This window comes from Oryctolagus cuniculus, chromosome 4, assembly GCF_051225735.1.
Source record: "Oryctolagus cuniculus isolate XC-2025 breed Fujian yellow rabbit chromosome 4, ASM5122573v1, whole genome shotgun sequence".
NCBI classification, from domain to species: Eukaryota; Metazoa; Chordata; class Mammalia; order Lagomorpha; family Leporidae; genus Oryctolagus; species Oryctolagus cuniculus.
Window position 1 is genome coordinate 167,321,169 of NC_142870.1, and position 25,783 is coordinate 167,346,951.

General features: G+C 42.7%; 1 protein-coding gene and 1 long non-coding RNA gene across 6 annotated transcripts in view; one reads left to right on the forward strand and one right to left on the reverse strand.

The window, feature by feature from the left end:
- Positions 1-973: 973 nt before the first annotated feature.
- GADL1 (GAD like acidic amino acid decarboxylase 1) overlaps positions 974-25,783 on the reverse strand; it is a 190,991-nt gene continuing 166,181 nt past the window's right edge. For all 5 annotated transcript variants that reach the window (XM_070072897.2, XM_070072898.2, XM_089331210.1 and 2 more), the window contains one exon: positions 974-2,766. In XM_070072897.2, the coding sequence (XP_069928998.2) occupies positions 2,593-2,766 (174 nt within the window). In that variant the 3' untranslated portion in view covers positions 974-2,592. The remainder of the gene's footprint in view (positions 2,767-25,783) is intronic.
- LOC138849405 (uncharacterized) lies at positions 23,419-24,242 on the forward strand. The gene is made up of 2 exons (XR_011388231.2): positions 23,419-23,643; positions 23,942-24,242. It is a non-coding gene; the product is annotated as an uncharacterized LOC138849405 (long non-coding RNA).

Here is a 25,783-nt window from a genome sequence, read left to right on the forward strand (position 1 = left end):
GTTCAAATTTCCCAATGTGATTCCATTTAACTCGAGGTCCCCACTGGCAAACCTGGAATAACTGACTCCCAGGTGTTCCTTTGACTTGGTCATCTGCCACTCCACTCATCATCCAACACTGCTGCCATCACACTAAACCCCATGTTGGTCTATGGATGCCCCAAGAATGCAAGCCCTCAGGCCTCTTATTCGTATCCCATTGATATGGAACATCTTTTTCCAGAACCCTACCCTTCTCTCCCTCCTTTCCTGAAAATCACCACTCAAAAGTCACCTCAACAATGGCCTTGCCTAACCAGCTTTTCTACGATGGCACACCACATCCTTCTTTGACTTTTACACTTCATCCCCTTTATTCTCTTTAATTTTTCTTCCAAACAATTCCCTTTAGCTGACTTGTTTTATATATATATTCTAATTGCCTGCCTCCACTGGAAGGAAGGCATTGAACAGCAAGGCCTTTGTTTATTTTATTCGCTGCCTATCTCTAGCACCTAGATAACTGCCTAGAACACAGTAGACACACTACAAATATTTTACCAGACAAATGCATGATTGAATTATAAACACCCTTTCATTGAAGGATTATTTTTGGTCATCCAGTCAAATGTCTGATTGAGTGTGGTAAGTTTGAATATTCCAAGAAACAAGAATAGAATTTTTTAAATATTTGATAGTTTTTTTCATTAATCAAAGGACTACCATATTTCATAAAAAGGCACAGCAGGAGTTGAGCTATCGTTACAGAATTTTCCATGACTTGCCTGGTAGACAAAGAAAGAGTAAACACGAGATACATCCACACTTTGTTATAACTGCCTTTTCTGTTTTATTAAATTTGTTAACTCAAAGACAGTTTCTCACCTACTTCCTCAATCTTAAGCTAAAATGTCAATCAAGTACAGTTCACTTTTAAAATGGATTGGCACAATCCAGTAAAGAGGAGATGACAGAAAAAGCCAACAACACTAAGTGTATTCATGTTGCTTTTTATTTCATGAAACCAAATTTTGCAAACATCAATTTTAGAACCATTTTATGCAGACATTAAAATGAAAAGGCAACAAAATATGCAAAATACTCACACTCCTCCCTCCCCCATACACATACACACGTAAATATCTATCACCAGAGAACTTGAACTAATTCAGAAAAAGATTAAAATATTTTTACCAATAGAGATATTGAACAACCATGCACAGCAAAATGAAAGTATGCAATAAAAGCAAACATGATATGTCTGCTTTTTTCTGTCTGAAATTTAAATGACATGAGCTGAAGATGGAGTATGAAAAGGTTATTGAATATGCTACGTGTAATACCTGAACACTCTTCAATCATTCACCTTTCAATACAGAGCTTTAATTATCTTCATAACCCAGCTTTTTGAACTCTGTACCCAAAACTGAATTCTATCCATTTCTTAGTCAAAGAAAACATTCCAAGAAATCTAAGACAAGGATCAGAGAGAGAATTTCAATCATCCACTCCAGGAGACATGGAGGAGGTACTTCTACTGAAAGGCCTCTGATCTGGAGATTCTCTGCCTAATAGAAACCATTTAATTGTCTACACTGACATTGCAAACTTGAGAAAGGGAATGTTGTATAGCCCTGGACTTTGTTCTAGTTATTCCCTACAAGGCAGAGAGCAAGATAAGAAATGGGCCCCTTGAGTTCAAAGACACACACACACACACACACACACACACACAAAGTGTAAAGTCTGCTCCCAGCTAATGATGCAATGGTTTTGGAAGGGAGTTAGAACTATTGCTTACTGATGGAAAGAGTCACATTACAAAGTGCTTGTCTTTTATCCTAATCTCTAATTTAGATAAATTAGAACAGATAACTGTTCATTTTAACCATTGAGAAAACACATTTAGCCAGCAGAAAACATACATCTTCATAAAGTAAACATTTTATATATTCTGCCTCTTATAAATTAGCATTGACATGCTGCTGATGCCTTTCAATATTTCTGCTGTAAATGCTACAGATATCATTTCCAAAGACTGGCTCAGGGACTACTGAAATATTCCACATCCATTTGCTGGCAAAACTTCAGACTGATTATTCAATCATTATGCGATTTTCCTTAAACCAGTACTTCCCAATGACACAGCCTCCTGGGGTCCACCTGCAGAGCTGCTCATTCATTGGGTCTGGAGCATAGGTCTTGAGAAGCTGCCCTTTGAACAAGTTTCCAGGTGATGTCAAGGCTGCTAGCAGGGAGCCCACTTTGAGAACCACTTCAAACTACCAAGTGACATGTTCCTTGAAGAGCAGTGTAAGCTTAGAGAACCCAAAACCCACATGAGGCTTACAAAGCTCTCTTCAAGGCCATGTCTCAGAGACGGTCCTTGAGAAAATCTTTTTATTGTTCGTTTACTACTTGTTCTGATAGAGCAAATGTAGTGACTCAGCAGATAAAGAATCTTTATCACTAGTTGCATAGAATTTTGATTTTTGCTGAGTTTGGGCTGGGAATATTTCCTATTTTGCATCAGGAAAGCTGCAATCTACAATGTGTCTCCAAGACACCCTCCCCAGGGCAGGATCATTGCCTCTGGGGGACAAAAAGCCACAGCTACATGTCTCTACCCAGCAGGTCTATCTCATCCAGGAGGAAGTCCATGTCCTCCCGTCTCACTTGAGGGCTGATCACCACCTGGCGGAAGAAGTTGACCTTCCCGCGGTGGGGCTGGTAGCCCAACATCAGACTTCCCTTCTTCATCATCCTCTCCTTAATGGCTGGTGCCACCTGCATGGAGACAAGAAGGGAGGAGGTGAAAGACCGGATCACCAAGGTATTACAGCTGCCATCTACCTGTGTGAACCTCATTCTCTAATATTATTAGTTGACACTAATAATAAAAATATTTGAGAACTGTGGTGTATGAGTACAGTTTTAGAAAGAGTAATTCACTTAATCTTCACTACTAACACAACTAATATGTCCATTTATAGAGGAGGAAATTTAGGCACATGGAGATTAAAAAAATATCCCAAAGCCCCAGGCAGTCTTGCTCCAAACCCAGACTCTGAAATCTAAATCAGTATGCAATGTTGCTTCTTTAAAAACAAACTGGGGGATTCCAAGGTGGCAGAATAGGGAGGGCGCTTACTACTCTAGTCTAGGGGAAGATAGTTAAAAAAAAGTGGAGAGAGTGCAATCTCAAGGGAGCGTTAGGGAAAAAACAGTAGAGGAAACTCCATGCAAATTAGAGGTAAACTATGGACCTATGTGAAGGGTATGGACACACACAACTCAGGATCCCAGCAGCTGAGAGCCTCAACACCATCTTTGTAGAGTGGGGTGAGATCAGACTGCAACAGCCCACACCACTAGTGATAAAGCTACAAAGAGAGCCTGGTGTGAATCCAGCTGGGAGCGCTGTGGGAACAGTGTACCTGCCAACCTAGAGGGGAAAAAATGGGTCATGTTTCTTTCTCCCTGAATGGCATCCTGTAAGTAGCTGAGAGAAGGAGGGCGCCGTTTTTGACATAGATAACAGCTGATCCAGCTTGTGTTCATGCACCCAGCAACCAGCTGAGAGGAGATGCCTGAGTTTAGCTGAGAAGATTGATGGGGGGCTGGGTATGCTGGGACTGTGAAAACACTCTGGCTGCATAGGAGGGTGCAGGGTGTGGCAGGTTCTTTGGGCAGTCATTGTGGGCAGTTTCACATGTTTAGGGCTCCCTGATTCCCTGGTGAGGGTCATTGCTGCAGGATCCATGCTCACACTGAGGACCGCATGGATCCTTTGTGCAGTTCTTGTGGCAGTGTGGATGAATATTGCAACCACTGGGGCTCCTGCCCAGGCATTGGTCTTCTTGGAGGAGAAGAGGTGAGCCTCAGACTATGCCAACAGACATGATCAAACCTCTACTCTGATAACAAAAAAGAGAGAGAGAGAGATTTAAGTCACCCAACTTGGGTATCACCTTGGATACTCCACTCACCCTGAAACACTGACCAGAGTTCCCTGACTACACTCAGAACATGCCTCTGGGTATCCACTAGAAGAGCAGACACTCCACTAAGCCACAGAGACATAGTCCAAAGATAAAAGCCATCATAGGGGAAAAACAAAACCAACAAATATCTCCACAAATGCATAAAAATAAATGCAGTAATTCATGAAACAAGAGTAAGGAACACAACATGACACCTCCAAATAGAATACAACATATCAGTGTTAGAATGTGAAGGTGAAGAGATTGAAGAAATGCCAGAAACAGAATTCAAAAAATTGATTGTAGAATTACTTACTAATCAGTAGCAAACCCATGGCTTAAAGAAATTCATACATGGAATGAATGAAAACTTTTCCCATGAAATTGAGATTTTAAAGAGAAATCAAAATGAAATATTGGAAATGAAGAATTCAATAGGTGAAATAAAAATACAGTAGAAAGCCTCAACATACTCAGTGAGGCAGAAAAAAAAGAATATCTGAATTAAAAGACAAATCTCTGGAAATTTTACAAACTTGAGAAACAAAACCATATTCTTATCACTAATGGATGCAGAGAAAGTATTTGATAAAATACAACATCCTTTCATTATGAAACTCTTAAGCAAACTGGGTATAGAAGGAACATTCCTCAACACAATCAAGGCTATTTCTGACAAACCCACTGCCAGCATCCTACTGAATGGGAAAAACTGGAAGCATACCAATTAAGATCCAGAACCAGACAAAAATGCCCACTCTCACCATTGGTATTCAATATAGTCATGGATGATATAGCCAGAGCCATTAGGCAAGAAAAATAAATCAAAGGGATACAAATTGGAAATGAGGAAGTCAAAATATCCCAATTTGCAGATGGCATGATTCTATAAATAAGGGATCCAAAGACTCCTCTAAGAGACTATTGGAATTCATAAAAGAGTTTGGTAAAGTGGCAGGATATAAAATCAACACACAAAAATCAGTAGCCTTTGTATACACAGACAATGCCAAGGCTGAGAAACGCACTTCTAAGATCACAATAGCCCCCTCTCCCCAGATACCTTGGAATAAATTTAACCAAGTACATAAAAGATCTCTACAATGGGCCGGCACCGCGGCTCACTAGGCTAATCCTCCGCCTAGCGGCGCCGGCATACCGGGTTCTAGTCCCGATCGGGGCGCCAGATTCTGTCCCGGTTGCCCCTCTTCCAGGCCAGCCCTCTGCTGTGGCCAGGGAGTGCAGTGGAGGATGGCCCAGGTGCTTGGGCCCTGCACCCCATGGGAGACCAGGAAAAGCACCTGGCTCCTGGCTCCTGCCATCGGATCAGTGTGGTGTGGAAATACAAGCAAAGCTCTTCCATTTGAATTTTATGGTAGCTCACTGAAAAAATTTTGAGTGTGTCCTACATGAATATGTGGAAAGGGAACATCATGATTTTCTGTTGTTGTATTTTCAGAAAGTAGAGACGTAGCTCATCCAGAAAACACTCCTAAACACTCCTAAATAACTCCAGGAAGAATGTGCTTTTAAACTCCTTAGGAGACAGGTACAAATCTCAGTTCCCACAAACCTCTCTGTCATAGAGGAGCCACCCTACTCTTCTGGTTCTGAAACATACCTGTGTCTTGCCAGTTACTCCCTCTGCAGCCAAAATTAACTCTGACAACATAATTCTGAGCTGCTCCAAAGACAATGGAAAAAGTGAGTATTTTAGATCCCTGGAGATACTGTGTTAGAGTTAACCAGACGGCCTTCTTAAGGGAAGTTCAAGGATAATGTTAATGGAACACTTCTTTTCCATATGTGCTAATTCTAGAATCAAAGTCTAGGAAAACACGGCTTACCGCTTGCCCATAACATCACCACATACCTATTCAGCAAACCTCTTGACTAATCTAGTCGGAGGTGAGAGGGTTCTTACAGTATAATGAGACAAGGCAATAAAGTATATGCGACTAAAAGAAAAAAAAATGTAGACAAAGGTGAGGTCAGAGGTAAACTTAGGGAAAAGTATGGACCATTAGGTTCTATAAATTTCCAGAAATGTGTCACAGGTTTTATTCCGAGCTTCAGAGAGATTATGGAAATAGTGTTAATGAAACAAAACCCGGGGCCTGTGCTGTGGTGCAGTGGGTTAAAACCCCAGCCTGAAGCACCAGCATCCCATATGGATGCTGGTTCACATCCTGGCTTTTCCTCTTCCAATCCAGCTCTCTGTCTTGGCCTGGGAAGGCAGTAGAGGATGGCCCAAGTCCTTCGGCCGCTGCATCCGCGTGGGAGACTCAGAGGAAGTTCCTGGCTCCTGGCTTCGGATCAGCTCAGCTCCAGTCGTTGCGGTCATTTGGGGAGTGATCCAGGGGAGTTGAAGACCTCTCTCTCTCTCTGGCTCTACCTCTCCCTCTGTATAACTCTGTCTTTCAAATAAATAAAATAAATCTTAAAAACAAAAAAAGAGAAAGAACACCTTCCATTCTCTTTGCAAAACTTAGCGACAAATGTTTGGTGGATGTTGACAGCTGGAAACTAGCAGGTGACTCCCCACTCAGCTTACACCTATCTGCTTGAAGCCACGAGTTTATGTGTGTCATTTGAGTTGTCTTCCAAAGTGTCTCTATACAAGCAGCATTGGCTTTTAGAAGTACAAAATCTAGTGAAATAATATGTAAGCCATCCAGTGGTGAGTACCTAGAGAGTGATTTCCACAAAAACAAACCAGAATGCTTTGGAAACACTAAAGTGGAATGAGTACACACTGCTATTGCCAAATTAGGTGTAGTGAGATAACTGTGCTTTTCAAATAAAGTCTTATGAGTCTAGGTGGGCTGGCATTGGATCTCACTGCCTTTGAGGCATCCCAAATGAGCACTAGGTAGAGTCCCAGTTGCTCCACTTCTCATCCAGCTCCCTAGCTTATGTGCCTGGGAAAGCAGTAGAAGACGATCCAAGCACTTGCCTCTCTGCCACCCATGTGGGAATCTGGATGGAGTTCCTGGCTCCTGGCTCTTGGCTTCAGTCTGACACAGTCCTAGCCTTTGTAGCCATCTGGGGAGCAAACCATCAGATGGCAACTGTAACTCTACCTTGCAAATAAACAAACCCAGTCCAGACTAATTCTGCAATGCAGAGGGCTAGGCCACTACCTGTGATGCCAGCATCCTCTATGGGTGCTCCTGGCTTCTGCCCGGCACAGCCTTGGCCATTGGGAGCATTTGGGGAATGAAACTGTGGATGGAAGATCTCTCTCTGTCTCTCCTTCTCTCTCTGTAACTTTGCCTTTCAAATCAGTGAATAAATCTTAAATAACAAAAACCTCACTTGCTTTCGGAAAGCGTTTGGACAGGCTCACTTGATGGAAAAAATCTTCATCCTCAAAAGATGAGGACATAAGTACACATAGACACATAAAGGAGAAGTAAAAACATTTCTATGTGAAATACAAATGTAAAATGTCCAAGTTGCTGAGTTACGTTTGCGTCATTTTTTAGAATTACTTGCTTGAGCCGACTAAGCCTCATTACAGTACGTGTACATGTGCATAATTGTGGTGCACATGTGGATGCAAATGAGTTCATGTATGTGTGTGTATGTATGCACACTGAGTGTGCTCATCTGCAGTTCATTTATACTTATATCAAATGCCATCACTGCTCCCAAAATCTCCCTATTTGCTCACTAGATAATGCAGAACTATAGTCTGAGAGGACATTTATTTTGAATTTAAAGAACAGGTGACCTCTTCATTATAAACTGAAGCAATGAGAAAAAAAACACAATAGCATAAGTACTTGGGCCCCTGCCACCCATATGGGAGATCTCAGCTCCTGGTTCCTAACTTTACCCTGGCCCTATCCCAGCAGTTATGACCATTTACGGAGTGGACCAGCTGACGGGAGATCTCTCTCTCTCTCTCTCTCTGGCTCTCTGGTTTTTTTTTTTTTTTTTTTTTTTTTTTGCTCTGCCTTTCAAATAAATAAATATTTTAAAAAATAACTGGAGAATAGTTTGAACATTCCAAATGCATAGAAATTATATAATTTGAGAAGCTAGAAATACTAATTATTCTGATTTGATCACTACACACTGTCTACATGTATTGAATTGTAAAGTTGTAGCCTGCAAATAAGTACACATATATTATACATCAATTAAAAATTAACTAAATGTATCTGCAGATTTGCATTTCTTATAAGCAAACCAGAAATGGTTTCTAATGTAAGTAAGAAACACTCGGATGTTTGCACGTACATTCATTTTGGGTCTTTAAATTCTTGCTGTAGGGTAAGGCATAAGACGCAGCAGGCTCCTCAGTCAAAGTTTGTCACTGGCTTTTCAAGATTATAAAGAAATGACTAAATATCTATGTGACTCAGAGAGCTAAGCAACGGTTTGACAGCACAGTACATGTTTTACTTACGTTATCTGTGAACTACAATTCCTGGAGGGAGTTACTAGTCTGTAAAAGGGGACCATGTCCTTTGTCCATGAACACTTCCTGGGACGGAAAACCATCAGCAACATCAAGGCTCAGATTTATCACATCTCTCTGACAAAGCGTTACTGCAGTAGTAGTAATAGTAAGAGATGCTGTCTTGTTGACAAATATTTTGCCAACTGTTTACCATTTGCAATGTTCTTCCACATGTCTGATTTCCACAGAATCAAAGCTTAGTTAAAGGAACCCACATTTTTGCAATTTGGGGACCAAGAATGTTCTCATTAACATGCAGCCTATCACCTTTGCATTTGGAAAATCAACCACTTTCTATTTGTAAAGCTCCAGGCATAACCCAATGCTGTAACCTGAATATTCTCTTTTGCTGATCACAGCTGAGAAGCATTCCCAACCTGACAGGATGGAGAATTCCCCAGGGAAGAAAATGGGCAGGGACTACATGTAAGTAGCTGGATATTGCTCCTAAATGAAGCGTGCATGGCGGAAAGCAATTTGGCAGGAGTGAGATTGCTTTCTGGCTCTCAATTATTTTACTGCTGGTATTCCTTCAAATTGTAAATCAAATTCTCTTCCCGTGCCTCCGTGCTCTGGTCCCTGCATCTTAAGTGGAGGAAGATCCTGACATTTCTATTTTGTTGCACAGTGACTTAATCTACATGTTTCTGTAGGATTTCTGTTTTTCCCTCCTTGAATTATGTTGCAGCAATGACTTAGGCATTTACACAGAAATTTGTTGTCACACTGCGGCAGCACAAGACAGCATTTGATATTTAAAACTTGCTTAAACCCAAGGGAGAAAAAATAAAATGATTCTCTCTCTGGCCCAGTATAGCAATTTGATAACAAGCAACTAACCGGGCACTGTCATAACCTTTGATTAAAATACAATGGTAATGCCCATAAAATGGCATTTTTGTTTAAAAAATGCACTTCATTGTAAATGTTAACAAGAACCCATTTTTTTTTTCAGTAGACAAAGTGTTTCTGAAACTATCTGTAAGGGAGAGTCTATTTTATTTTCTTCCAGGCATTATAGGCTAATACTTCTGTGAAATAAAACAAAATTAATTGCTAGAAAAATGAAAAAAAGACTTGAAAATACAGGCCCAATTTTGTTGTTCATTTTAAATTTAACTGTAAAATCAAACTTCTAAGTTGCTGTAAAAGATTCCCAATGGAAACTCTGGATTTCCACACTTCCCAGTTGGACTTGGATCTTCATGGGCTGTGGACCACGCTTTGGGGAGTGCCGTTCTGCTTTAACCTCCCTAGCTTCTTAGGCAGATGTTGTTTTTTTTGTTTTTGCTTTTGTTTTTATTTTTTGACAGGCAGAGTGGACAGTGAGAGAGAGAGACAGAGTGAGAAAGGTCTTCCTTTGCCATTGGTTCACCCTCCAATGGCCGCCCCGGCCGGCGCACTGCGGCCGGCGCACCGCGCTGATCCGAAGCCAGGAGCCAGGTGCTTCTCCTGGTCTCCCATGGGGTGCAGGGCCCAAGCACTTGGGCCATCCTCCACTGCACTCCCTGGCCACAGCAGAGAGCTGGCCTGGAAGAGGGGCAACCGGGACAGAATGCGGCGCCCCAACCGGGGCTAGAACCCGGTGTGCCAGCGCCGCAAGGCGGAGGATTAGCCTAGTGAGCTACGGCGCCGGCCAGGCAGATGTTGTTTCAACTATGAATCTTGATGCTATTTTGCTTACTAGCAAGGTCTCCATACCATCTGGAGTGGTGTTTTTGTATTCCACCAGATTGCTATGCCATAGTTGACCTAAACACTTCCCAGTTGTTAAATCTTGGAACTGCTTCACTCATAATGGCATTTCGGTGAAATCATGGACTCTATCAGAAGCCTTAGAATCAGTTCATGAATCCTCTCAATTGATTCAAAATATCCTGGACTGTGATCTTCATGCAACTTTCCCTATCATTTGCTAAATGGGTGAAATAGTCACATTTTTTACCTATAACACAGGGGACCACAAAACAGTTGGGACAGAGCCATAACTAACTGAGTGATCCTTTTGCAGTAAATATGAGGGATAAAGACTACATATGCTTCAGCTCCAAGTCTAGATAGCAATTCATTCAGCACCTCTAACACACCCAAAGAGACTTGTGTTTTCCTAAATCCTCCCTTCAACTATGAACAAAGCGATATTCTTCAAACACGAAACTTCAGAATTGTCTTCTCAATTTCAATTTTATTAATGTACATTCCATTTTCTCCAAGGTGGCAAAGACTCTTTGGGGGTGTTGGAGAGGGGTTAAATTCATAACAACTTGCCAATCTTTTGGGTAGAGCATATGGTAGGTAGGTAGACTAATAAGCTGAAGAATAAACTTGAAGTTTTTCATCTAATTAAAATCTTTTCAGCATAGTGAGTAAAGCCACCACCTGTGATGCCAGCATCTCATGTGGGCAGGGGTTCTATCCTGACAGCTGCTCCACTTCCCATCCAGCTCCCCACTAATGGCTTAGGAAAGGCCTGAGTATTTGGGCCCCTGCCACCCATGTGGGAGACCTGGAGGAAGCTTCTGGGCCCCTGGTGTTGGCCTAACCCAGCCCCAGGAATTGTGGCCATCTGGGGGAGTGAACCAATGGATGGAAGATCTCTTTGTCTATAACTCTGACTTTCAAATAGAAAAATCTTTTTTTAAAGATTATTTATTTATTTGAAAGGCAGAGAGTTACAGGGGGGCAGAGACAGAGAGAGAGAGAAGTCTTCCATAAATTGGTTCACACCCCAAATGGTTGCAAAGGCAGGAGCTGGGCTGATTTGAAGCCAGGATCCAAGAGCTTCCTCCAGGTTTCCCATGCAGGTCAAGAAGCCCAAACACTTGAGCCATCTTCTACAGCTTTCTGAGGCCATAGCAGAGAGCTGGATTGGAAGTTGAGCAGTCAGGACTTGAACTGGAGCCCATGTGGGATGCCGGCTCTGCAGTCAGCAGCTTTACTTGAGACACCACAGTGCTGGCCCCTACAAAAATCTTTAAAAAAATATTTTCAAAGGTTATCTTGCTCCAAATCATACAAAATTGCACATTTTTCTTTATAAAAGTTCATTTGAAGGTCTGCACCTTGGCTCAATAGGCTAATCCTCCACCTGCGGCGCCGGCACTCCAGGTTCTAGTCCCGGTCGGGGCACTGGATTCTGTCCCGGTTGCCCCTCTTCCAAGCCAGCTCTCTGCTGTGGCCCAGGAGTGCAGTGGAGGATGGCCCAAGTGCTTGGGCCCTGCACCCCAAGGGTGACCAGGAGAAGCACCTGGCTCCTGGCTTCAGATCAGCGCGGTGCGCCGGCAGCAGTGTGCCAGCTGCAGTGGCCATTGAGGGGTAAACCAATGGAAAAAGGAAAACATTTCCCTCTGTCTCTCTCTCTCACTGTCCACTCTGCCTGTCAAAAAAAAAGTTCATTTGAAATTTTAAGATTTTACTTTATCTATATTTGCACTCAACTTCATACATCTTTGACCTCTTCCATATTCTCCAGAAAAGAGACTCCAACCATACCAGGGCTACTCATGGCAATTCATGGTTAAACAAATACAGAGAAAACAATATGGAAAGGAGAGATTGATTCAGTTACTATACTTGAATGTTAGTTGCTTTACATCACAGATGAGAAACCTTCCTATAAAGGTCCAGTTGGTCAATGTTTTAGACCTTGCAGGGGAAGCAATCTCTGTTGCAAAAAGCTCCACTGTACCGTAAGAGCATGTGATATAATACAGCATGTTTGAAGGACACTGAAACTTAACATTAGGTAACTATCACATGCCATGGAATATACTGCTTTGGGTTATTTTTTGGTAACTCAGAAATGGAGGTCTGGCATGGTAGCAGAGTGGAGTAAGTGACCACTTGAGATGCCTGCATCCCATGTTGGAGCGCCTCTCTTGAAGCCTGGCTACTCTATCCCTCTGACAGAGCTTCCTGCTGATGGGTCTGGAAGGGAATGAATGATGTGCCAATTACTTGGCTTCTTGCCTCCCACATTAGGAGACCCAGATGGAGAGTCTGGCACTGGCTTTGGCCTGGTCCAGTGCTAGCTGTTGCAAGCATTTGGGGAGTGAGTAAGTAGATGGAAGACCCCCCTCTCTCAGCGTGTGTCTATCTTTCAAATGAATAAATCTTAGAGGAAAAAAATGTATGTTTGGGTCAGGTGTTGTGGTACAGTGGGTATAGTTGCTGTTTGGGATGTGTGCACCCCATATTAGACTGCCTGAGATGGAGTTCTGCTTTCTCTTCAGAGCCACGTTCTTGCTAATGCATCTGGGAGGTAGCAGATGATGGTTCGAGTCCTGGGGTCCTTGAGAAACCTGAATGGAGTTCCTGGCTCCTGGCTTTGGTCTCTCCTGGCTTTGGCTAGTATGGGCATTTAGGGAGTGAACCAGCAGAAGGAAGACTCATTCTCTCTGTCTCTCTGCTCTCTCTCTCTCTCTCTCTTTCCCTCTCCAGCTCTCTGTGTTACTCTGACTTGTAAATAAATAAGTCTTTAAAAATAATATATTTATTCATTTTATTCAGAAGGCAAAGCAAGAGTAAGAGAGAAGGAGAGAGAAAGAGAGAGAGGGAGAGAGAGGGGCAGAGAGACATCTTCCGTCTACTGGTTCACTCCCTAAATGCCCACAACAGCAAGGAGTGGACCACGCCAAAGCCTGAAGCCCAGAACTCAAATACCAGGGCCATCATCTGCTGTCTTCCCAAGCTCATTAGCAGGAAACTTTGTCAGAAGCAGAGTCCTACCCAGGACTTGAACCAACACTAAATATGGGCTCTGGGTGTTCCAAGTAGTGACTTAACCAGTCGCATCACAACACCCACCCCATAAATCCATAAATAAAATTTTATTTATTTATTTATTTTTATATATATTTTTTTTGACAGGCAGAGTGGACAGTGAGAGAGAGAGAGACAGAGAGAAAGGTCTTCCTTTGCCGTTGGTTCACCCTCCAATGGCCGCCGCGGCCAGCGCGATGCGACCGGCGCACCGCGCTGATCCAATGGCAGGAGCCAGGAGCCAGGTGCTTTTCCTGGTCTCCCATGGGGTGCAGGGCCCAAGCACCTGGGCCATCCTCCACTGCACTCCCGGGCCACAGCAGAGAGCTGGCCTGGAAGAGGGGCAACCAGGACAGAATCCGGCGCCCCGACCGGGACTAGAACCCGGTGTGCCGGCGCCGCTAGGCGGAGGATTAGCCTAGTGAGCCGCGGCGCCGGCCCAATAAATAAAATTAAAACAAAGAAATACAAAGTGAAAAACCTGTTCTTAACTCATAAGCTGTGCATAAATATATAGGCAACAAGTCATATTTTGTCTCAAGCAACCTTTACTATCTCCTTGGTCCATATGGGAAAATATATTTTGATAAATAAAAATCAACCCTCCAAGTGTAAAAGTACATAGAAAATTATGCTCATTGGGTCTCTGTCTGAAATTCTGTATTGAGCCAGGAAATGATAAACATCTTCTTGATCCTCCCCCAGCAGAACAGGAAATCCGAGACACAGATGGGTAGCAACTGCTCTCTTTCAGCTGGCTTTTCTGGAACAAGCACAAGTAACTTGTTTATGCTTTTTTCTCAAGTAATATAGACTCCAAATGTGCCCCCACCCTCCATGCTAACTTGAAGAGGGCTCTCCTAAACAGGCTACTAAAATCTTATTCCTGGCAAAAGTTGGCATGATATCTTTACACTGCGTACTCGGTACTCAATGCAAACGGTTACTGAGACTTAATCTAAATCTTTCCCTCATTTATTTCCGTCTTCTTTTTAACAGGTTGGGGGCATCTCAGGTTTTCTGGGGTTAGAGAGAGGTACAGTGTGGACCACAGCAGGGGCCAGAATTCAGGGAAGGACTATGTCAGAGGCAAGAAGAGAAGAATGCCAGTCCAAGAGCAGGCTCGGCCAGGACAGTTCAGAGCACTTAGCCGGACTTCCCACATGCCTTCCTCCTTCTGAGAAGGGTACAGGCTGGTGCAGTTGTACTTTGGGAAGCAGATTTTCCCCTTCGTCAGTGCACCCAGGAGGGAACAGTCACAGGCATCACAACTGAGTGCCAGCTGACCATCAACTAGAAGCTAACCCAGGGAGATTACCCAGGTAGTCTTAAGTGCCCGGTTCTGCAGCCATGAAAAATTGGGCCCGTGGGCAGTGTGCAATTTCTTTACTTGTTCACTAATTTATCTTGTATTTGTCCTCATCACCAGAACATTATAGCTGTCCTTTCACGAATCGGTGACTTTAAGGTCATTCGGACACTCCCATTGGATCACAGTCTCCACTACAGATTGACATCTGTTTTCCTTTTACTTTCCTTGTTTTAAAAAGCATATTCTCCAGTGGAAAAGTAGATTTCCTCTGTCTCTGATGGTCAAAGAGCTCAACCATATGACTCAGAGAAAAATGAACTTCCTAAAACCTCAATGGACATTGATAAAAAATTATTTTATTTATTTGAAAGACAGAGTGACAGAGAGAGATAAAGACACACACAAACACACACACACACACACACACACACACACATAGATTCTATCTGCTGGTTCACTCCCTACATGGCCACACAGCTGGGCTGGGGCTAGGTCCAAGCCAGGAGCCAAGAACCCTACCCAGGTCACCCACATGGGTGGCAGGGACCCAAGTACTTGGGCCATCTTGTGCTGTTTTGCCAGGAGCTAATTAGTAGGGAGCTAGATAGGGATTGGAGCAGCTGTTCCCATGTAGGATGCCAGCGTCGCAAGCAACAGCTTAATCTGCTGCACTACAATGATGGTTTCAATCATTAAATGAGTTATCTAGGTTTCTTCTGACTATAATTGTGAGCTGAATTGTATTATATACATGACAAACAACACGGAGAGCTGACCGGGTCCTGACTTCAGCTCAATGTGTATCCCTCATTGTACTCTCCATGTCACCCTCCAGAAAGAGGAATTTCTTTATGATCTAAACATAATACATGCAAAGGATGTATCTAGTTTTATATAAAAATTTCTTTTGGGTAACGGTTATCTTTATACCCTTAAATTGTACCAATGGAATTTCTCACCTGATACAGAAGAAAAAATCGCCAGCTCACAATACAGAAATTTTCCTTTGCATTTCCATATACATCTGGGTAACTGGTGTCTTGCCCCAAATGTGACACTGTGTATCTCAGACATTAGCCCTGCTCACACAGCTGGCTCCTGTTCACAGCCCTAAACTGTAGAAATTCTGGTTACGCCCAATCACAAAGGCAGCTCCCAGCCTTCCACTCCGCAAGGAAGAACCCACGAGCCAGCAGCGCTAAAGCGCATCCTCCCTTCCCAGAGCACCGGATGATTCAAAGGGGAGAAAGCGAGCCTTCCTGGTCTCTCTCCAGGTGCCACCTAAGTTGTTCTACTTTTTTCTTCCTCTTGAGGTAGTCCTAGGAAAAATAAGCCTATTTCTCTGTCGTTTCCTAAAGTTACATATTCTCCTGTTGCAACAGGAAAGAGCAAAAGAACAGTGTCTTGTTGGTAACTATGCCATCGGCGAGGAGAGCAATCTCACTCCCCCACTGCTGCATGGGGAAGAGGTCACACTGTGTGAGTGAACCATCCGGGACAGCTGTTCATCAATGAAGAATTTGGAGCATTTTTCTTAACAGTCCCCAAAATCAAATGTAATTGTTGAGTATGTTTCTCTTTCTTATTTTATTAAATATCTTGGCTATCTAATCTTAACAACTCCCAAAAAGTGAACATCTATAACAACCATTCAAAACAATAGAAATGCATTTCATCTACTGAACGGATACATAAACACCAGGTATAGCCATATGATGAAATACTACTCAGCAAGAAGGGAGACTAACTACTGATGCAGCAAACATTACGCTTCAATTTATCAGACTAAGTGAAATAAGCCAGAATCTAATGGCTACGTTTTATATATGATTTCATGTATATGGCATTCTGCAAAAAGCAAAACGACTTCATGGAAAATGGATGACTGGTGCCAGGGGCGTGGACTAAGGGAAGAGGTTAACTACAAAGAGGCAGTCTTAGGGAATTCCATCCCCCTCAGAGGGGATGGAATTTTTCTGTGTAGTATGCATATAAGGGTGGATGCATATAGATGGTTGGACTATACTTTCTATTCTAAGCTGGGTCGGTCTTGACCTTATTTTCTTTATATTCATCAGAGCCTAAAGTTATACCTTACCAGTGGCTCATACTATGCACTCAGTAAAACTCACGGACCTTTATACATTAAAAGATGAAGCCTATCTGTATGCACATTTAAAAGGGAGTAAATGAGTTAGTTTAAGAGAACAAAAGGCTTTCAGGAAATCATTCAAGATCTCAGTGCCTGGTTTCCTTATCTTTAGAAAAGGATGACAATACGAGTAATGGCGCAGTAACTCTTCATAAGATGATTTCAGGGAAAATGTTCTAATTCAAGGAGAGCCTACAGCACAAACTCCAGGAAGGAAATGGAACTGAGAATCGGGATATTTCCTTCTCTTTTTACCAGTAACTGCATGTCAGGTACTTCTCTGTAGGTCTGAAAATGAGAAGGGTCACAGAGCATTCTTGGTTACTAAAGACAAACTTGGGCATATAGCTCTGGAAATTTTTCTCCACAGTGGGCAGAGGGGAATAATGGAATCTGTAGGGCTTAAGGCTTTTGGGAGTTCTATCTTACACCAGATGAACAACATGCTTACCAAATACAATCCACATAGAACTATAGAAGATTTCAGTTGAGATGTGGTTGACTAAGTTAATAAGATCTATTACTATGCTTGACTTTGCAGTTTTTCTTTTATATTTTGGAGCCATGTTTAAAACCCTGCAATTCCTCTGTCCCAAATGCTTATTTTGCCTGATGGTTAAATAAACTAGCTATGTTCACACTGGAAAAATTAAATATTGTTTCTGCAGAAACAACCCCATTAATACCTATTTTGCTGTAATTATCAGTCTCATAAGTGCCCCAGTTCAAATGGTAAGACTGACTACACACAGAGCAACATACTAATTTGGGCCAAAATTCCTGAACTTTTAAGTGACTTTGGAAAAATATCAAGCCTGTCTATGAATCTTGTTCCTCTTCTATTAAGAACTGACAATCGCTTGTGGCACTGTTATGTGGACAGTGTAAACTAATGGACATAAATACACAAGCATAGGGCTTGGCATATGCTAGACACTCAGAAACTAGGATTATTTATCTCTTAAAATTAATTTTTAAATCCATTTACATTTATACCTGATCTTTTATTACACTATTTCATTATTGTCTCTCGAGACATGAGCATTTGAAAGTGCTATGAAAAAACATGACTTCTAATTTGTTCTTTCCCCCCAAAGCATCCGAACTGTATTTAAATATTTGTTGAATTAGAAGGTTCAGAAATGAAATCTTGCCCCGTTTGCATGCTGTTCCTCCCTCTATCTTCTATTTAAGTTCCAGCGTGTTTCTCAATATTAATAGTTTTTTCCTTAAGGCAGTCATTGATCATCTTGGCAGGGGGTTTGGTTTTGTTGTTAGGGGAAGTTTTCCATGCAGATCTATGGTGGGCACTGATAATTTTCTATTGTGTTTTAGAAAATTCTATCTCTTGGGTCCATTGTTAAAATGCAGACATACTGTATAGATAGAAAAGTGACTTCCTCTCTAGACACTTGAGAAAAGCACGCACTGACAATTCATGATTTGTCTCTAGCTGCTAAGTCTCCTTGGGCTGTCCTGCCCTTTGGATTGTCGTCAAAGGAAGGAGGAAGAGTAGTGTGAAGGTACATCAAAAAGTTTGTGGGAAAATGGAATTAAAACACAAGTGTATTCGGTGCAAACATTTTGACACCCATGCGTATGAGGAGGTGTCTTCAACAGGTTCATGGAAAATGTGTGATATGAAAAACTTGCATTGATTTCAAGTATTTTTTGAAACAAGATAAGCGTATCGTTTCATTCCACTTCTCCACAACCTTTCTGAAGCCCTCTTGTGTTTAGTGTTTCCCAATCATACGGGATGATGCAGATCAGCAGGATCCATGCCCCAATTCCAGGAGCTCAATGTGAATTCCCCCGGGACAGACTTGGTGATCTGTAGATTCAGCGGCTACCTCAAGTGCTTCTTCTCACTTACAGTACTTGGGGAACACTGGAGAATGATGGTCCTTTCACTGGGACTTTGGGAGAGATAAAGTTGAGGTGAGAGGCAAGAGCTGTTGGGGGCAAGAAAAGCAGCTTTGAGAGAGAAGAGGACAGGAGTGGGGGAATGTTCTCCCCTTAGATTGTTTACGCCAGTCGTGCAATATGCTCAGATAGTGCCTTCAAAGAAGTGGTTAACCGGCTATTGTGTTTCAGAAAGCCCAACAAAGTGTTCAAAACACTTACCCATGGCCCAAGAAACAAGGAGCCCCTTTGTTTTGATGGTTTTTGGAGTCAATTTTCCTCTTTCCATATATTTTTGACATTCTTTACCTTTCTCATTCTTATCTTGCTCCTTTGTAGAACTGTTACTCATTTACTCTAAAGTCTACCTCCACCCTCCTAATCTGGAGGCACAGTGCATCAGTATATATCTCTCAAGCTTAAGTTATGGTGAAGTGGTGATCTACAGCCCAGGAAATCATATGCATCTAGGAGATCATTTCAGCTTGGCAGAACATGGGGAAATAAGCTACACTTTGGACATATCTTCTCAAGCACAAATTTTTACTCATATTTTCCTCCAAAACGTATCTGTAAATCAGACACACACAATATAAAAAAGTCTCAATTAAAAAAATGACTGTGCCATTCATGCTCTTTCCAGTACAAATGAGCAAAGCTACAAAAACACATTTAGAACCCCAGAAAGGCTGAAAAACACAGTTACTTTCACATTTGGTGTTTACAGTGTAGAAATGACGATGGCAGCAATTCCAATAAACCTAATGTCAGTCATATATTCAAGCCAGCTGAAATGAACAGTCATAAAAACAAACCACACTGAACTGGAAGCGTCAGCTGAGCAATGGACACAACCAACGTTTTATACTTTCTATAAAGCAAACGCTTAAGACTCGCTTATACCCCAGCTGCCATCTGAGCTAACAGCTCCTGAGACGCTGTTGTGAGCAAACCCCCAAACCTGAGTCCACGTCGAGAAGTCCTCATACTGCTCCCTAAAATGAGCGGTCACTCAACAGCTCTCAGTCTGGGGCAGTGCCCACTCCCTCAGCACATTTGAACACACACCCAAGGGCTTTGGATAGTCACAGCGATGTGGGGTCCTGACAACCGGGGCGTCGGACACCTCACAGTGCCTGAAATAAACCTGATCAATGAAGAGTTACGCTGCCCCCACACCAACAGTGCTCCTGTGGAGAATCGCTTTTCAGGAGTTCCTTCCTCTCCACAAACATCACCTGCACGTTCTTTTGAGTCTGCTGGGTCCTCTCGCAAGCATCATTCACCTTGCTTGGGCCCCAAGCAGCCGACTACATGGATGAGTTAGTAAAATAAACAGATTCCTAAGAGTGTAACAGGATTTTCCCGTTGTTTCTCAAAGATTCTAACAATTTTTAGAGCAACACTCCGTTGAAGAGGAGTAAATGTGTACAGTCCCACGTTTCTGTCTAAGTCCTCGGGGCAGTGGGCCAGTATTTCTGAATAGTGTGTCTAGCATGTATCAAGGATACAGAGCTGTCTTCCCAGCACTGCTGCCTGCTACAATAAAGGAGTCAGATTCTCGACACACACGAGTGAGAGGACACACGCCTGGAAAGTCTTTGAAAGAGAATGAAGGGGCTGACGCCTGTGGTGTGGTAGGTTGAGCCTTCGCCTGCGGAACCAGCATCCCATGTGGGCAACCAGTTCAAGTCCTGGCTGCTCCTCTTCCAACCCAGCTCTCTGCTATGGCCTGGGAAAGCAGTGGAGGATGACCCAAGTGCTTGAGTCCCTGCACCCACGTGGGAGACCTGGAAGAAGCTCCTGGCTCCTGGCCATTTGGGGAGTGAACCAGCAGATAGAAGACCTTTCTCTCTGTCTCTCCCTCTTTCTATCTGTAACTCTGCTCTCAAGTAAATAAATAAATCCTTTATTAAAAGAAAAAAGAAAGAGGGTGAAAATCTGATTCATTTTCCCACAGGATTTCTCAAGGTCACTTTCCTGACACATCTCTTTCGTTCCCATATTTGGCATGGGGCAGGCAGAGCTGAAATTCTTTTAATTTACTACATACCCTAAGTCTTTAATAAGCCACGAGGTTCTTGGGCATAGATGCAAAACTCCGTCTTAGTGTTGCAGACACAGATGCAGGAGGAGGTCCCTGTGTGGGGCCTGAAATAATTTTGAGGTGCAGAACCTGCATATTAGAATTGGGAGGTTTAGCTTCCTGAATTGCAGAATTATTTATTTTAAGGTAGATTCTGGGATCTGACAAGGCAAGGATTAAAGAAAAAAAGGAAGCAAGTCTACATTGTTAACACTGTCCTGACCTGCTAGACACCTTACTCTGCACAGGCTGCTAAGATGTCCAAACTGTGTCTCAGTGAGACATCTGACCCCATCAGCCTGCACCCGTCTTCATGTACCTTCCCCTGCAACCAACTCCCTCCCGAGCCTGCCTCCACCCACCTGCCTGCACCCATACCCATGCATCCTTAGCTCCTTTGTAGGTTTTTTTTTTCACTTAATATTTGCTTTAACAGTAAATTGAAGTCAAAATTGTCTTTTGGCCTTTTGGGGGCTGATCAAGCACAGGTGTCTGTAGTATGCCCCAAAGTTAGTTGCACACACAGATCTTTCTGTAGCTTTTCTCTGTATCTCTATTTGTACGTTTCTTACATGTGTTTCAGCGCCCTCCAGTGAATCCCCCAGCATCCTGGTATTTAAACTTGAACTTGTAAAGATACATGTTTCATGTATTATCGTCAGAATTTCTAAACAAGTTTTTTACCATGGGGATATCTAAAAATAATTATTGTTTCTCTATTTCTCTTAAAATATTGAGAAAATATTGTGTTAGGTTTATCTTCTTGAAATCTTTATAAGTCTTTATAAAGGGTGTTTGCAGTTAATATTGTATGTATTAATCAATAGTTTACTTAAATAGTAAAATGTTTTAGGTTTGCATATGTGCTTTAAAAAATGAGATAACTCCCTATACCCCACATTTACCCAGTAGTCTCAGCACAACTGATGGAGTAAACCTACTTTCCCCAAGACATACTGGGAACCTGTATATTCATGTTAATCCTGGGACCTAGGCTTTCTATTATATATGACTGTCTATTCTTAGAATAATCTTAGCTGTCTTATTTAGTGTAGTTCTATATTATGTTAAATTACTTGAGAAGGAAAATTCCTTTTGGAATCATCCTCAAAATTAACCACTACAGGTTATCTAGAAATACCTTGACAAGTTAAAAAAAAAACTCAGATTAACAAAATAATACTTTCATTAAGACCATATAGGGAGAAACTTAACCTCACCTAGAGTTGCAGTGTTTCCCATTTTCAAAATGAATTAGATTTTAAAAAATATGATGGCATTCATCTCCAAGAGACTTCTTGAATGGGAGATGCCTTGTGGCACCTTGGTTACCATAAGATGCAGTGGAAGTGGTGCTGTGTGCCCATCAAGGAGCGGTCAGAAGAGGTGGCCCAGTGTCTGTCTTATTCCTATGTACTCAGGCTTTTCCAAGTCCCATTCTCCTGAGCCCAACAGGCTAGGAGGTATCCAAGGCCATACAGAGAAGGCTTGTGTAAGAGCCCCAGATGAGGCCCCAGCTAGAAGCCAACATCAACCACCAAACCTGTGGGTGAAGATGCTTCCAGAATGTTCCAGCCTCAGACGCTGAGTCACCCTTGGGTATTTGAGTCTTTCCCGGCTGAATTCCTGATCTAGCTACAGAACCTGTGTGCTTAGTAAAATGAGTGTCCAAACTGCTTCATTTGTAAAGCAGGAGTTGTTACTGGAACAATTAGGAAGTTGGTATAACCTTAAAGTTTCCTACTTTTCTTCTATAGGTACTATATTTCATTTAAATTAACTCTTAGTCATTTGGCATTTTTGTTAACTTGGTAATGAAATTATGCTGACCAAAAGCTATCTTCCATTATAAATTTCAGTTTTCTAGCTCCTAGTTTCTTATTCTTTATGTCAGACAACATCCTCTTTAAGATATTCAACTGTGCACATCTTCTATAGTAAATTTGTGAAAGCTTTTCCTTTGGTGCTTTTAGGTTTTATAGATGCAGAATCACAATCTAAATTGAACACATTTGGGTTTTTCCTTTTAAATGAAAACCATGAATTTTCTGGCCATTGCATAGACTAGCACTCCCAGGAAAATGCTAACTCATGGCGATATTCCCAAGGTGTCCCTGAGCTTAATAAAAAAGGTTTTTCATATTTAGGATATATTAATCAAATATAGCACATAAAAAAAAAAAAACAAAAGAATTTAATGCTGAGATAACCTCTAAGCCTTCATATTAATTTGGAAGGTCTTTCAGCCTGTGTACTTTAGAGCAGTTCTAAGATTTTTTTTTTCCTTTCCTGCTCAATCTAACAGGGAAAAATAATTTTGGATTAGTGTTTTTATTGTGCCAAGAATTGTAGGAATGATGCAATTGCCTTTTAAAGTCTGTGTCTGCTTAGCTTTTGACATAATGGAGTTGTGTGAATGCAGTACCGAAACAGGATGTTAGCACAACACTGGACGCTACCCCGGCTGACAAGTCCATGTGCTCACTTTCTTGGAGTGGAGAGATGCTAGCTCAATTTGTTTCCACTCATGTGAGTGGATTACGGTAGGGCTCCCTAAAATAATCCTCTCATCTTTTACCACAGTTGCGTCCCGGCTCAGGCGAGCATCCTGAGTGTCTTGTTCTGCCTCACTGACCTGCAGGTGGAACAGCCAGAAATAGCTGCGTTTACCAGGCAACTTTCATCTTCCGGCTCACAAAGGGGCCGGCTTGCTTTAAAGAGGAAATTGAAACTTGTATCACAAGGCAGCTTGTTCAGTGATTTTATTTTCTATTCCGTAACCCCAGCAAACAGAAACCAGAGGTGGAATGACTGGGGGCCTCAGAACACAGCGTGCCTCTCGATGGGAGCAAAGCAGAAGCCCCAGGCTGCACCTGTGTTTGCTCCATCACGGATTCTTTGTCCAGCAAGAGAAACCGAAACACGTGTGTGCAAGATGAGGCACGGCTGGAACCAAGCTCAGGACAAGGACCTGTCCCGAGGAGGACAGTCATGGTGAGGGGCTGTGGGGAAGCAGAGAGTCCGAGATACCCCCACTTGCCCTAACTCCACAGTGCAGTTCGGAGCATGGTGCGTTGGAGGTGGCAGATCGGAGACTGAGTGTCTGGCCTGTGGTCAACTTTGTTTCTGTTTTCAGTTACCCTGTCCTCCTTTCTGCTATCCTGGTGCCCATCCCTGCCTTTGTCTGGAAGTCTGCAGCGCCCCCTGGGGGAGGAGGATATACCCTGATGCCCTTGTCAGAGGGCATCTGAGTCTGGGAGACACTTTTAAGAGCTATTATGTTTTTTTCTAGCAGCTGCCTGGGCCTGATGCATCCCATATGGGTGCCAGTTCGAGACCCAGCTGCTCCACTTCCTATTCAGCTCTCTGCTATGGCCTGGGAAAACAGTAGAAGATGGCCCAAGCCCTTGGGCCCCTGCACCCACGTAGGAGACCGGGAGGATGCCCCTGGCTCCTGACTTTGGATTGGCGCAGCTCCGGCCATTGCAGCCATCTGGGGAGTGAACCAACGGATGGAAGACCTCTCTCTCTCTGCCTCTCCTCTCTCTGTGTAACTCTGACTTTTGAATAAATAAATAAATCTTTAAAAAATAGTATTTATTGATTGATTTTTATTTAATTTGAAAAGTAGACAGCCAGCGAATCGGATACACACACACAAACACACAAAAACACACACACACACAAAGAGAGAGAGAGAATTTTCCACCACTGTTGTACTCCCCAAATGTCCATAACAGCTAGGGCTGGGCCAGGCCAAAGCTAGGAGCCAGGAACTCCATCTGAGTCTCCTACGTGGGTTGCAGGGACCCAAGTCCTGGAGCCATCATTTGGTACCTCCCAGGTGCATTAGCAGGAAGCTGGATCAGAAGCAGAGTAACAGGGATTCGAATCAGACACTGACGCCAACATCCCAAGCAGTGACTTAACCACTGCATCAAATGCCCCCTCCTTTTTCTTTGACAGAGGAATGGCAGGTCCCAAACTAGCTCTTCTCCTTCAGCCTGGACACTGGGAGGAAGCCCAGGAACCAGCAGAGTTGCCACTGACTCTCAGGACACGAAATGTGACCAGGAAATGCACCTTTGGTAGTATAATAAACCCTTGAGTCTTCGCTGGTGCTGGGGATAGGAGGACCACTTGTTGCTGTAACTTAACAGAGTGAAACCTAACTCACAGGATTCAGATAAATACATATTTGGTTCGACCCACCACTACTTTCTCCTTAGAGGAAACTCCTGCTTGTTTGGAAGTTTAGCTCTGATGAATGTTCTCTGCCTTATGTGCAAGAGGCCAAAGCCTCCAAGCCCTGGCAATGCACTCAGATCCTGACAGGCAAGTTCAAGTTGACAACGTGGGGATTTGTGTGTATCTGCCAACACAGCAGTGGCCCAGTCCTTTGTAGAGGTGGTGTCTGTCTGTATAACACAGAACTAGCAAGGCTCCTTTGTAAAGGGTCAGATAGTGAATATTTTAGGTTTTGCAGCTATACAGTCTCTGTTACAAATACTCAGGTTGCAAGCAGAAGCATCCACATATAGGAAAAATCACAAGGGCATACGTCCATTAAACTTCATTTACCCAAATAGGCAACAGGCTGCATTTGGCTGGCAGGCTGACCCCTACTATCACATAAGAAAATTTAAAGATATCCAAATAGGGATTGGCGTTTGGCCTAGCGATTAAGACACCGGTTGAGGTATTAGCATCCCATATTGGAGTGCCTGGGTTGGAGTCTTGGCTCTGCTCCCAGTTCTAGCTACCTGTACATTCAGACCTTGGGAGGCAGCAGTGATGGATCCAGTGACTGGGTCTTTGCCACCAACATGGGAGATTCAGACTGAGTTCCTAACTCCCATTTTTGCCCTGTCTCCAGCCCCGGTCATGACGGCCAATAGGGCAGTGAATCAGTAAGTGGAATCTCTCTTTGTGTATCTGTCTCTCAAATAAAAATAAATAAATGAATCAAAATAAGACACACAAACTGAAGAAAAGGAAAAAAAAAGCTAAAACACAAATATAATGCAGAATATTCTACAACCGTGTTCCTATTGACTGAAAATTAAATGGTACTCAGTGGCAACTGAAGATCATGGGTAAGTCCTTGGTTTTCCCATATATAAAATAGCGATAG